Genomic DNA, 14,505 nt, shown 5'->3' on the forward strand with positions numbered 1-14,505 from the left:
ACTCTGTTACCCAGGCTGGAGTGCAGTGGTGTCATCTTGGCTCACTGCAACCTCTGCCTCCCGGGTTCAAGTAATTCTGCTGCCTCAGCCTCCCGAGTAGTTGAGACTACAGGTGCACACCACCACGCCCGGCTAATTTTTGTATTTTTAGTAGAGATGGGGTTTCATCATGTTGGCCAGGCTGGTCTTGAATTCCTGGCCTCAAGTGATCTGCCTGCCTTAGCCTCCCAAAGTGCTGGGATTTCAGTTGTGAGCCACCGCCCCTGGCCAGACTGTAGGAATCTAATAATCAAATAATTGTAATGGGAAGGAGAGTGGAGTAGAAGCCTGTTTCTACTTACTCTTTCTCTGAAGTTTTAACTGTTCGACGATTTCTGGAAGTCACCTATTACAAACTCAGTATTTCTATAAACAAGTAGTCTGATGCATCAGTTTATAAACACCAACACATTTATTATGTGTTATCAGAAAAGCCTCACTTATCTTTCGTGTGTTCTTTGACTAGGTGAGTGCTTACCATTTATTGGGCTTCTACTCTGTGCTAAGCACTTAAAATATTTCACCTCTCACAGGCAAAATGATGCTCAAGGCACATGCTATTGTTTATATTTTCCAGATAAACGTGAGACTTCAGCTGCTAAGTAACTTATCAAATGGCACCAAGGTAGAAAGGGTATAGTCTGAGGTTTGAACCAAAGTTTGTCTGATTCTAGAGCCTTTTCACTTTTTTTAGAGATGGGGTCTTGGGCTCTTCACAGATGCAATCATAGCACATAATAGCCTTGAACTCTGAGCTAAAGCTATCTTCTTGCCTCAGCCTCCCAGGTAGCTGGAGCTACAAGGGCTTGCCACCATGCCCAACTCCTTTTCACTTTTTTAAGGCTGTTTTCCATAATATATTCTGAGATTGAAAACAAAAATTCAGATTGTTAAAGTAGTACATACTCACTGTAGAAAATTTAGAAAGCAGAGAAAATTATTAAAAAGGAGAAAAATTACCCATAATCCTTCACCCTAGGGATTATCACTACTGAAATTTCAGTCGTTTTTCTTTCTAGGCTTAAGAAAGCTATTTATCCAAATGAGCATTGTTCCTCAAAGTTGTAGTCTTTGACGAAACTTGTCCTCTTTGAGGTTTATGCATGTATTCCAACAATGTTGCCATTGCATAAAATAATTGTGGAATCCCTTTCAGAGCCAGTTTAGGAACCAACTTTTCTATAGACTCCCACGCACAGGTTACTTTGGTAGAAACATAGTAAAGACAGTATATCTGCTACTTGAAAACCCTATCAGAATAATGCATGATATGTTTGACCATTCTTTTTTTTTTTTTTTTTTCAAGACAGAGTCTTGCTGTGTCACCCAGGCTAGAGTGCAGTGGTACAATCTCGGCTCATTGCAACCTGCAGCCTCTGCCTCCCCGGTTCAAGCAATTCTCCTGCCTCAGCCTCCCAAGTAGCTGGGATTACAGGCGTGTGCCACCATGCCTGGCTAATTTTTTTTTTTTTTTTTTTAGTAGAGATGGGGTTTCGCCATGTTGGCCAGGCTGGTCATGAACTCCTGACCTCAGGTGATCCACCCACCTTGGCCTCCCAAAATGCTAGGATTACAGGTGTGAGTCACTGTGCCCGGCCCTGTTTGGCCATCCTGTACCTTCTGAAATCCTATGCTGCAAATATTTAACCATCCTATTAAAAATGCCATCATTGAGCCAGGCGTGGTGGCTTACACCTGTAATCCCACCAGTTTGGGAGGCCGAGGAGGGCAGATCTCTTGAGGTCAGGAGTTTGAGACCACCCTGGCCAACATAGTGAAACCCTGTCTCTATTAAAAATACCAAAATTAGCTCGGTGTGGTGCCGTGCGCCTGTAATCCCAGCTACTTGAGAGGCCAAGGCAGGAGAATCACTTGAACCTGGGAGGCGGAGGTTGCAGTGAGCCAAGATCATGCCACTGCACTCCAGCCTGGGTGACAGAGCAAGACTCCATCTCAAAAAAAAAAGGCTATCGTTGCCCTCTCTTGAATCGTAAATATCTTGTGCTGACTTCTATTGTAGTGGCGGATGGAATTTACCAAAATGCTGCTTCTTTCCATGTCAAAGATTGATGGATATTTTGGGGAATGTCTAAAAGTCTTTATTAAAAATTTAATCCATAAATGTTTAATATCTCATTTGACAACTCATGTTATTTATTACTTTGTCAACACAACAACGTTTGCCTTTTGTGGGGCATAAAGAAAATTAGAAAATTGTTTTTGTCAAAAGTATGAAAAGCATATTTTAAAATCAATTCGTTTTTAATGGAAGTATTACACTCACTAAATTATTACCCTCCAAGGAGTTTTTGTGAAAGCAAATGTATCTAGGTGAGATGAACTGATCTTTATATAAAGTCAGTTGCATTTGTGTAGAAGTAAATGTTTCCCGTAGAAGCAGGCATGCGCGTGCGTGCGCGTGCACACACACACACAAAAGATTTCTATCAAAATAGCCATTGGTATACTTTATTAAAGTAAAGAAAGTCAATTAAGTACCAGCTGAGTTCTTGTCACTTTGGTTTGTTGCATACAACACTACTAACTTTTAGAAAACAAATCTAACTTCCACCCAAGCATCCCATTGGTTGTCTTGTTTCTGCCTTATTTTTCACAGACATTCTTACCCTCCCCATCTGCTTAGCATGACACCCTACCCCTTCCCAGTCTGCTGGACACTTGGGGCACGTGGATCCTGGATGTTAGACTGGTGCAGATTGGGACAGACCAAGTGTGTACAGTTGTCCTCAGGGCTGCATTCTTCCCTTGTCTTCTGGTTGCCAAGATTTCATAGGATGAGAATTCACCATGCTTATGGAGATCATTACAAAGTGTAGGCTGTGTCCTGTGTTATATCTTTGGCATTATTCATGGTGCCTAACACTGTGTTCAGTCAATGTTTGTTGGCTAAATGAAGGGTTATAATATATTTTTTCAAAACTGGACTGGTAGGGAGAAAAAGTTAGTCCAAAAGAAAGTCACAGTTGTAAAGTAGAATCTCAGGGCTTTAAGTCTTTAGGTCAATCCTCTTATTTAAAGATGAAGCCCAGAGAGGTCAGCTGGCTTGGAGAAGGTCACCCAGAGAGTTGGTGCCAGAGCCAGGAACAGCATCTTGTGTCCTGAGGCCCCATCCCCTTCTTTCCAGTGCCTCCCTCGCAGTTGTTCTCCAGTCATTTTGTGGAGGTCAGTCTTCTGAGTCTCGTAGGACCAGTTAGCAGAGCATTTGAATCCCCACACAGTGCTCAGCAGAGCATTAGAGACATAGGCATTCTTAAGAAATACGTGAAGTGATGGGTGACTGAGTGAGTGATTGATTGGTTGACTTATGACCTTGGCACCCATCTTTCCACCTAAGTGGTTACTGATTGAATGGTGAGTTCTTTGGGATTGTGTGTACTTTATAGGATATCTTTTGGAGAGGAGAGGATTATAACAAGAAGAACAATAGCTAACATTAAATTGGACAAGATATTTTGGTGAATAGTCCAGGCTCTGGAACTTGATTGCCAGCTACATTTTCATGAGACAGGTGATTTGACCTCTCTGGTGCCTCATTTTCTAACACCTGTAAAGTGCCAGTAATACCAGGGCCTATCTCAGAGTATTGAAGAGTTAGCCTATGTGAAGCCCTAGAACAATGCTAGACACTTCCTAAGCAGGCAATAAATGTTAGCTATTGTTGGTGTATTTCACTGTTATATGCTAGGCAGTGTGCTAAATGTATTACATATATCATCCAGTCAACAACTTTGTGAGGAAGGTGCTGTTATTATCCCCATCTTACAGTTGAATAAACCGAGGCACAGAGAGGTTACTCCACCTACTCGGAGTCACATAGCTGTTAAGTCATGGGTGAGGACGAATTCCCTGTCTGCTTGACTCCAGATCCTGTGCTTGGGTTTTGAGTGTGATGGGAAATGGGTGGTGTGGCTAGTAATTTGAGACCTGCCTGACTTCCCAAATTTCCATTTTTCCTAGAGCTCTTCAGAACCCAGGCTGCTTTCAGGAACATTACTGTGGATTCCCAGGTGAGTAGAGATGGTCCTTCCCTCTCTGTGACCTCCTCCTGCTGCCGTGGCCAGCTGTCTCCACACCTGCAGCTGACTCCTGGGAGCCTTGTCACAGCCTTTGGCCACCTCTGCTGCCTCTCAGGGCTCAACACCAGAGTTCTCTTCTGGAGCGTGTTGACTGAAGTTATTCCTGATAGGGCAGTGGCGTCTGGTGGATGTAAATCAGCCCCACCCCACCCACATCCCCCTTCCCTACCTGCCTTGCCACGTCTGTGGATCTTTAGAGTAGTTTCATGCATATGAAATACTTTGAAGTACCAAAAAAAAAAAAAAAAATAGGGCTTTTAAAGACATTCTTGTGATTTAGAAAAGAATTATGGCTAAGAGTGGTGGGCTCTGGAGCCAGACTGCCTGGCTTTCCCTCCTCACAGTGATAGCCACTTTTGCTCTCATTGTCCTTCTTATTGAAGAACGTGCTCCCATGATTGCAGAAGTCTGACTTGGAATTGACAGTGCTCAGTCAGCCTTGAGTTGGGAGTAGGACGCAGACTCCTGAGCCAGACAGCCTGGCTCTGCATCCTGCCTCTGCTGCCTAATAATCATGCAGTCTTCGCATGTCACTTACTTTTCTGAGCCTTGGTTTCTTCTTCTTTAAGATGGGGATAATTATACCCATCTTGCAGAATTGTCGAGATGTTTTCAAGCTCATGTATGCAAGGCAAACTTACACAAAATTGATATTCAATAAAACAGTAACTGTTATTGTTAATCAGTATTGGTATTTGAATAGGGATATCAGAAGTATTTGCTGAACAGAAAGCATGTTGTTTTAGGTCCATATTTTCCCTGAAAGTATTTTTATCATTTTTAAAATTTTTCCCTCCAATGGTCTTATTTAAATTAATTTACTTAACAAGCTGTATATTCCTTGTGGGAAGATCATCCTTGGTCCAGACCCTGTTAAATAATCATAAATTCCAAATTGAGATAGTCCAAATTAATGAGGTCTTATTGCCTCCTGGATATTTCCATTAATGTTTAATATAAACTTGATTCTTTTTCCATAAATGCAAAACTTTAGTGGTAAGATGATTGTAACTTTTTGAAAAGAGCCATAAATATTGGTGGGAGTTGGTTGTTTTCCATGAATAGAATAGAATATTTTACTTCCTCATATTTGAATCACAATGAAAGCACTTTCAGTTGTTCAAAGAGAATTAATAGAAACAACTGTTGATTTTCTGTCTTTCTGTCTCCATACACATGTCTGCATACACAGGTGCACACACTGCTTAGTTTTCCTTTGGTTAGGCAGCTGAAGAGTTACTATGTAAATCCTGGCAGCCTTCTACCCATCAGACAAGCAAGGGCACAATCAATTCCTGTTTTGTTGAAACGTATACCAAATAATCAGAAACTCTGATTATTCTGCTGGAAGGCCACAGCTTGATGGAAAGATGTACCAATTGAAAACAATTCTGATCATCTTTTTGTCAGGAGAATGAGATGCCTCCAGCTGCCTGTCACTAATCATATTAGAGATGGAAAGCAGGAATGTTTTACCCTGCAAAAGATTACTCTAATCATGTGTTGGAACGCTACTTGTACTGGCTGCTTATCCCAGAACAGTGACATTAGACATCCTTTCTGTAACTGGTCTTGCCAGTTGGTAGTATTCTAAACCATATGCCACATGAGCACACTTTAGGAATTTTCTAATTACAGCTCAAAGGCTTTACTTTTATCTTTTTATGCTTGTACTGCAGACATCACTGATTGAAAATGATTTCCCCCTCAGCATAATCCTATTGCCAGCAGTTATGAAAGACTAGGAAGATGGTAAATGAAGCCCACGATAACTGAAGAGGTGTCCGAGTTCAATTAGGAAGAGGCCTGTCCCATGTGGACACATAAGCCATATAAATCCATTTTAATTGTGAGCTCTGATACTTATCTGGTCATGTTTATTTTGGATGCAATTGCCAAAGCTGGATTTAGACCAGAATTCCAGATCTTCAAGTTCTAATGACTAATTTGGGTATCCACTGAATCCCTTAATTCATTTCTTAATTTGTTCTCCCAGAATTAGAGAGTTGCTTGGTTACAATCATTTTCACAAATTTCTCATGGATCAAAATAAATGTACATAGATGTTTTTCCCCCTAGGATTCACACATTTTGCTCTGATTTCAAGGAACTATTCTTGTTGTTATCAAAATAACAATAACAATGCCAACAATAACAACAAAACTAACATTTTGCAAGGTAGTGTAGGGAATATAGACGGAGGCTCTAGGAGGAATGATTTTGAGTCGCAACTCAGCTACTTAACAGCAGTGGGACATTGGTCAAGTTAGTTCCCCCCTCTGTGCCTCAGTTTCTTCTTGTAAAATGGGACAAATGAGAGTATTCACCTCATTGGGTTGTTTTGATGATGATTAAACAAGCCCATATATGTAAAGTATAGGTAGGTTGATATGTGGAAAGTCCTGGCACAATAAAAAATGTTAGTTATTTTGTTGTTATTGGTAAGACAGTGGTAGACCAGAGGCAGATTTTGCTCGTACCACAGTATTGTCATCTAAGTATGTCCCATTTCTACAGTCCACTTGGAGAACACCTGTGATGGTAATGAAAACACTGGAGACTCTGAATTTGGAATTGATCTCTATTATTTGTGCTTGTACTCCTTAGTTTGGCTACAGAAATAACATTTTTTGGCTTTCCAGGCTTGATCAGTATTGAATTTGGAACCCTTTTGGCGCAAAATTGCTTTAAAATTTGAATGAACATTTTGTTCTCTTGGTATGCACAATATTAGCCCTCATTAAGATGAAAAATTTTATTACAATATGTAAAACGTGTGTGTGTGAGAGAGAGAGAGAGAGAGGGAGAGGGAGAGACAGAGAGGAAAGAGAGAGAGATTTGGAAGAATCAGCTTTAGTAAGTTTACTGGAAATTTTCAAGCTTTTTTTTTTTAGAGAGACAGGGTCTTAATCTGTCACCTGGATTGGAGTGCAGTGGCGCCAACACGGCTCACTAAAACAACCTCCTGGGCTAACACAGTTATCTTGCCTGAGCCTCTGGTGTAGCTGGGACCACAGGTGCATGCCACCACAACTGGCTAATTTTTTAATTTTTTATAGAGATGGGGGGTCTCACTTTGTTGCCCAGGCTGGTCTCAAACTGCTGGGCTTAAGCGATCCTCCCACCTTGGTCTCCCACAGTGGTGGGATTACAGGTGTGAGCCACCATGCCTGGCCCAAACTATTTTTTAATACAGTAAAATGCATTTATTGTCATGGCTTAGATTTAGTGAATGTGTAGGAGTGAAAGTCTACTGAGAGAATAAATCTAGTAATTTAATGAACTTTCTTCATAGCTTCATTAGAGTTAGTTAATTACGATTTCTTAATTCATTGCCCAAAGAATGAATTACTGGAATTCATTAGTTTTTTTTTTTTTTTGAAAAAAAAACTAAGTTAACTGCATGTGTGTGTCTGTGTGTGTATGTATGTATCTATGTATTCTAGAGAAATATATACTTATATGCATCCAGAGATGTGTAAAATATTCTCTATCAGTAGAAGAATAGATTAATAAATTGTGGTGTAATCATATGCTGGAATACTATACAGCAGTAAAAAAAGTGAACTAGAGCTATACACAATAACATGGATATATCCCATAGACATGATGTTGAAAGATAGAGGATATGGCCTGGGTTTGGTAGCTCATGCCTGTAATACCAGCCCTTTGGGAGGCCAAGGCTGGGGGGCTGTTTGAGCCCAGGAGTTCAAGACCAGCCTGGGCAACATGGTGAATCTCTTTTCTACAAATACAAAAAAAAAACCTTAACTGGGTGTGGTGGTGTGTGCCTGTAGTCCCAGCTATTTGGGAGGCTGAGGTGGGAGGATCAATTGAGCCCAGGAAGGAAAGACTGCAGTGAACCAAGATTACGCTACTGCACTCCACCCTGGGTGACAGGGCAAGACCCTGTCTCAAAAAAAAAAAAAAAAAAAGAGAGAGAAAGAAAAGACACAAGATTACATAACAGTCTTTTTTTTTTTTTTTTTAGGTTTTTGTTATTGTTTTTGTTTTATTGAGACATGATATTTTACATATTTATGGGTTACATATGAGTGTTTGTTACATGTGTAGGATATGTAATGATCAAGTTGGGAGTTTGGGGTAGAAGAGTTTTTTTTAATTTCTTTTTTTATTTTATTTTATTTTTTATTATACTTTAAGTTTTAGGGTACATGTGCACAACGTGCAGGTTTGTTACATATGTATACATGTGCCATGTTGGTGTGCTGCACCCATTAACTTGTCATTTAACATTAGGTATATCTTCTAATGCTATCCCTCCCCCCTCCCCCCACCCCATGACAGGCCCCGGTGTGTGATGTTCCCCTTCCTGTGTCCAAGTGTTGTCATTGTTCAATTCCCACCTATGAGTGAGAACATGTGGTGTTTGGTTTTTTGTCCTTGCGATAGTTTGCTGAGAATGATGGATTCCAGCTTCATCCATGTCCCTACAAAGGACATGAACTCATCATTTTTTATGGCTGCATAGTATTCCATGGTGTATATGTGCCACATTTTCTTAATACAGCCTATCATTGTTGGACATTTAGGTTGGTTCCAAGTCTTTGCTGTTGTGAATAGTGCCTCAATAAACATACGTGTGCATGTGTCTTTATAGCAGCATGATTTATAATCCTTTGGGTATATACCCAGTAATGGGATGGCTGGGTCAAATGGTATTTCTGGTTCTAGATCCCTGAGGAATTGCCACACTGACTTCCACAAGGGTTGAACTAGTTTACAGTCCCACCAACAGTGTAAAATTGTTCCTATTTCTCCACATCCTCTCCAGCACCTGTTGTTTCCTGACTTTTTAATGATCGCCATTCTAACTGGTGTGAGATGGTATCCCATTGTGGTTTTGATTTGCATTTCTCTGATGGCCAGTGATGATGAGCATTTTTTCATGTGTCTGTTCATATCCTTCGCCCACTTGTTGATGGGTTGTTTGTTTTTTTCTTGTAAATTTGTTTGATTTCTTTGTAGATTCTGGATATTAGCCCTTTGTCAGATGAGTAGATTGCAAAAATTTTCTCCCATTCTGTAGGTTGTCTGTTCACTCTGATGGTAGTTTCTTTTGCTGTGCAGAAGTCTTTAGTTTAATTAGATCCCATTTGTCAATTTTGGCTTTTGTTGCCATTGCTTTTGGTGTTTTAGACATGGAGTCCTTGCCCATGCCTATCTCCTGAATGGTATTGCCTAGGTTTTCTTCTAGGGTTTTTATGGTTTTAGGTCTAACATTTAAGTCTTTAATCCGTCTTAAATTAATTTTTGTATAAGGTGTAAGGACGGGATCCAGTTTCAGCTTTCTACATATGGCTAGCTAGTTTTCCCAGCACCATGTATTAAATAGGGAATCCTTTCCCCATTTCTTGTTTTTGTCAAGTTTGTCAAAGATCAGATAGTTGTAGATATGTGGCATTATTTCTGAGGGCTCTGTTCTGTTCCATTGATCTATATCTCTGTTTTGGTACCAGTACCATGCTGTTTTGGTTACTGTAGCCTTGTAGTATAGTTTGAAGTCAGGTAGCATGATGCCTCCAGCTTTGTTCTTTTGGCTTAGGATTGACTTGGCGATGCAGGCTCTTTTTTGGTTCCATATGAACTTTAAAGTAGTTTTTTCCAATTCTGTGAAGAAAGTCATGGGTAGCTTGATGGGGATGGCATTGAATCTATAAATTACCTTGGGCAATATGGCCATTTTCATGATACTGATTCTTCCTACCCATGAGCATAGCAGTCTTATTAAAAAACAGACTAAACTTTGTTGCTAAGGTGTGTTTATTCAAGTGGCTGAAACAATAAAGAAAAGCAAGGAACTTATTACTGAAAGAATCAGATACCAAGATAGTGCTTACCTGAGGCAGGAGAATGGTGTGAACCCGGGAGGCAGAGCTTGCAGTGAGCTGAGATTGCGCTACTACACTCCAGCCTGGGTGACAGAGCAAGATTCTGTCTCAAATAAAAAAAATAAAAAAAATAAAAATAAAAAAAGATAGTGCTTACCTCTAAGACAGGAAAGAGAAAGAGAAAGGACCTGGAGGGCTTCCAAGGGCTCTGGCAATATTGTGTGCTTTGATGGGGCTGGTAGTGATGTGGGCAAAATAAATGAATTTTTAAATTTACTTTCCTCTTAATGAGTTATAGTAATAATTTAAAAAGTTAAAAAGATAAACAAAGTAACTATCTCTTTGGCCTGGCTTAGTTCACACCTTGTGTTCACACCTGGTTTTATGTCTAGAGATTTCTGTGATTATAACTGGCTTTTAGAAGTGAATGACTGTGTCACCGCCTGGCAAAGTGGTCTCCAAAGTGGGATATGCACCCCAGGGAGCACTTGAGAAGACTCATTTGGATAGGAAAAGAAATTGATTAGGACTTGCATTTACATTCATTTTGTTATCATAAAACATTATGGTAACTGATGGCAACTGTATTGACATTGGCACCATCCTTGAGTCCACATATCTGGGTGGTTAGTTATTGCCTGGGGCATAGGCGAGGTCTCCTGAGCAAAGAATGGGAGTGCCCAGCTCAGGGGCTTCCCAGTGGCCTCCACACCGTTCCATCTGTCGTGGTTATATTGTGAAATATATTGTGCCTAGTTAACTGGATTTACAAATTCTATATTTTAGTTTTAACAAAACCTCACAAACTAGCAGAATTTTAAAAAGATTCTGGAAAGAATTCTCATAAGTTGAAGACAATTTTAATATGCAAGCAAAAAAAGAATGGCAAAGCTTTGCATGAACTTTTTGTCAGCCACGTTATGAGTTAATGACAGGGACCACTGAATCAAATCTGGCAAGAAGCTGGCCACCAAAATTTTATGATACCTAGAAAACTAAGGGATTTATATTCACCTTGTTTAATCATGAAATTCGTCCTGTATGTATTGCCTTGAGATATTATGATTAGCAAACATTGTATTCATTCTGTCATCCTTTTTCCATGTTTTATAAGGTATACAACATATTAATACAATAATACATGTATATGAATTGTAAAAAAAAGACATACAAAACGTGAGTAGAAAATAACTTGGATACTACTGTTATGTAGGTCAAAGGCTACTTACTGCTCATAGTTAAAATGTGTGGAAAAGTCTGCATATCACAGGCAGGTCATCATACCATTAAAAGACCTTAATTTTTTTTTCTCTTGTGAACCTATTAAAGTGTATTTGATTGTATCACAGCCATTTCTAAAACAGATGTGTACTGCTGTTCCTCACACCAAATGTGTATCCGATACATAACATTTGTTCTACCAGGACTTAAGTAATTACTAATAATATTTCAAGGATGGAAATGATTTAAATGTTCATATGTCTGAAAAATTGATGAATAACTCCCAAAACAAGTTAAACGATTCTTTCAGTATTGCCCCGACAAGTTCCAAATGTTAGTATATTGTCCCCTTTGGATCATTCATTTTAAAGCTGTGAAGAGTGTTGATTCCTTGTTTTTCAAGCACATGTACATATGAAAAAACCAAATTTCATATTGTTCATACTTAGTGAAATTTTTTTTCTATTAAAAGAAAATGTCTTTCTTTGAGAAAGCAGATCGCTGAAGAGACAGATAACGATCATTAGTTTACTTAGCCTTGGTTTTCCACAGTGTTGAGTTATAATGTAATCTGAAGTGCATCTTTTTAACCAAGTCTCAATATGTTATCACCCAGTGCCTCACACTGTTTACAAGGATGATTTATTATTCGTCAGATTTTAAGTGCTAACCTATGAAATGTTAAACTTTTATTGGCAGCCACTGCAGGAAGGTTTGTAGGTGTCCTGACTAATGCTTTGAAAGACCAGCATTAGCAGTAAATCACAGCATACAAAATTTTGTAATAAAGTAATGGAAAGGATTTTGCATTCTGGGTCCTCTAAGCTTTGGTATTTGGAAGTTAGTTATGTGGGAAATTAAAGGGGTAAAACATTCTCAGGCTTTAACCTTTGAACTTTGGGCCAGCCATAGTCAATAGCAAAAGCATCTTGGTAGTTTTGTTCTCCTAACCCCGAGATTTCTTGGCTATGGGAATTGACAGAGTGCCAAGTATAGGCCTAATTGCATTCCTTGTTACTGAGAAAAAAAATCTCAAAGGAATTTTCCTTTTCTTTCAAAGGAGTACCTGAGCATTTTCTGGGATAGCAAAATTGTTTATAAGATGTTTGCAAAACGTTCTGAAAAGAGAACTTGAAGAGGGCTCTGACAGCTAGTTGAAAGGCATGTGTGGCTTACCTAGAGCAGTGGAGAGTTAGGGAGATGCAATTTAAAACGTGAGAGAGATGTGGCTTTGTCCTCTAAAAGCTTGCTTGCTCCTTGATGCACAAGCTGATGGCCTCTCTTCTTTTTCTTTCTCTATGTTCTGCTCAAAGATTTAGCAAGATATTACATAAGATATTCAGCTAGCCCCATAATAGACTGCCAGCTGTCTAGGTTCTGCTTTGTTCACCAGTATTTCCTGTGCTGTGTCCACTGCCTAATACATAAGACATACTCAATTAGTATTTGTTGAATGAACATATATATTCAGGTATTTTCTTCTATGATCTATATATTGGTGATTAATTTATTGAACCAGATATTCTCTGAAACAAATTAACTTTTTTGTTGTTTTTTGAGACGGGGTCTCACTCTGTTGCTCAGGCTAGAGCACAGTGGTCCAATCATGTCTCACTGCAGCCTCAGCCTCCTGGGCTCAGGTGATCCTCCCACCTCAGCCTCCAGAGTAGCTGGGAATACAGGTGTGTGCCACCACTCCTGGCTAATTTTTGTATTTTTTATAGAAATGGGATTTCGCCATGTTGCCCAGGCTGGTGTTGAACTCCTGGGCTCAAGCAATCCACTCACCTCGGCCTCCCAAAGCATTAGGATTACAGGTGTGAGCCACCATGCCCAGGCCCAAATTAACTCTAATCAAGGAATCAGTAGCTAATTTTAGTAGATTGAGATCTTCTAATATATGGAGTTTATATTGTAGTGGGAGGGTCAGACAATGAAGAAACATGTAATCAAGTGAATAAACCCAATAGTTATAGTGAGTGATGAGAGCTGCAAAAAACCTGAACAAGTCAAGTGCTGTGATGTAGACTAAGGGCTTGGAGAAACCAAAGCCTGGAACAACCTGAAAGCCCAGTGGTATAGAAGGAATTGATACAACCTTCCCAAAGGCTTAATTTACTCCAATAGTTAGCATGTACAGTGAAAAGATTCATCTTATCACAGCTTTTCTTAATGAAAATAGTTTTGCTGAGTTGTTACCATACTAAGAGTGTCAGTTTCTACTTTATAGAATTTTGTTTTTAACACATCAGTTGGTTAACACCAGTGCCAAGGCCAAGGGGTTACCTCTCCACTTCACTTCTCTTCTTCTCCAAGCTGCACTTCTCTCTCAAAGCCAGACAGCTGTCTCCCAAATGTGCACTGTCAGTCGTATAGAAAACCAGATGACCAAAAGAGGGTGGATCAGCACAAATTTCTCATCAAAGCTGAAAGAAAGAAAGAGAAAGAACCTCAAAGCCAATGCCCTGCTGACTGTGGGTCAGAAGTGTTATCTTTGTATCTCAAGGACAGAAGACTTAATAAAGATTTGGGTACAAAGTACACATCATCCTCCAGGCATGCCGAACCATGTCAGTCAGAAAGCTGTTCCTTAGGGTTTACAATTTCCCCTTTTTCCTAAATTAAAAAATGCTAATGTGAACGGTTGACTCGCAACAACACATGTTATTATTGTATATAGAGCAAAGAGTAAATAAGACACTTGCCTCATGAAATAACGGTTCATTTTAACTCAGCAAGCTGGAAGTAATTTTAGGTTTTTTTTTCTTTCTTTTTATGCTTCTTTATGGAAGTAGGCCACAATCATTTTTATTCCACGATTCTTTATAACCCTATAGCATGCTTCCTGTTTATGCTTTTAAGACCTGTTTTTAAAGACCCTTAAGGGATATCCTTTAATACATTCCTTTTGAAAATAATTATTCATCTATAGTACCCCCTTAGAATGTCTGAAGGTTTGAAAATATAGGAACTTCTTAATGAGATGTGTTTAATAGTCTGTGCAGAGTATTGAAATGTTTACACCTGGTTTAGTTAACATAAATTATATTTAATTAGTCATTCTGGAAAATAAGTAGATATTTTAGAACAGATTCAGTACCTAAAACCCACCATTTGCTTTTTATGTATAGTATCCATAGATAAATTCAATGTGTGTATTTATAGGTTTAAAAACATGCTTGCAATAACATAAAGTCAATTCTTAGGGACTTTTAGAAATAATACAAGGAACATGTCTTGTTGGGGCAAGCAAAAAAACATCCATGTGGGCCAGAAGATCATGTTTATAATTTTTT

General features: G+C 39.2%; 1 protein-coding gene across 4 annotated transcripts in view; it reads left to right on the forward strand.

The window, feature by feature from the left end:
* SPATS2L (spermatogenesis associated serine rich 2 like) overlaps nucleotides 1–14,505 on the forward strand; it is a 172,804-nt gene that overhangs the window by 18,942 nt on the left and 139,357 nt on the right. For all 4 annotated transcript variants that reach the window (XM_054476802.2, XM_054476805.2, XM_054476797.2 and 1 more), the window contains exon 2: nucleotides 4,018–4,067. Coding sequence is in view for 2 of the 4 variants with exons in the window: in XM_054476797.2 (XP_054332772.1) it covers nucleotides 4,018–4,067 (50 nt within the window). In the remaining 2 variants the exon portion in view is untranslated. The remainder of the gene's footprint in view (nucleotides 1–4,017; nucleotides 4,068–14,505) is intronic.

The sequence above is a fragment of the Pongo pygmaeus genome, chromosome 11 (genome assembly GCF_028885625.2).
Source record: "Pongo pygmaeus isolate AG05252 chromosome 11, NHGRI_mPonPyg2-v2.0_pri, whole genome shotgun sequence".
In the NCBI taxonomy this organism is placed as follows: Eukaryota; Metazoa; Chordata; class Mammalia; order Primates; family Hominidae; genus Pongo; species Pongo pygmaeus.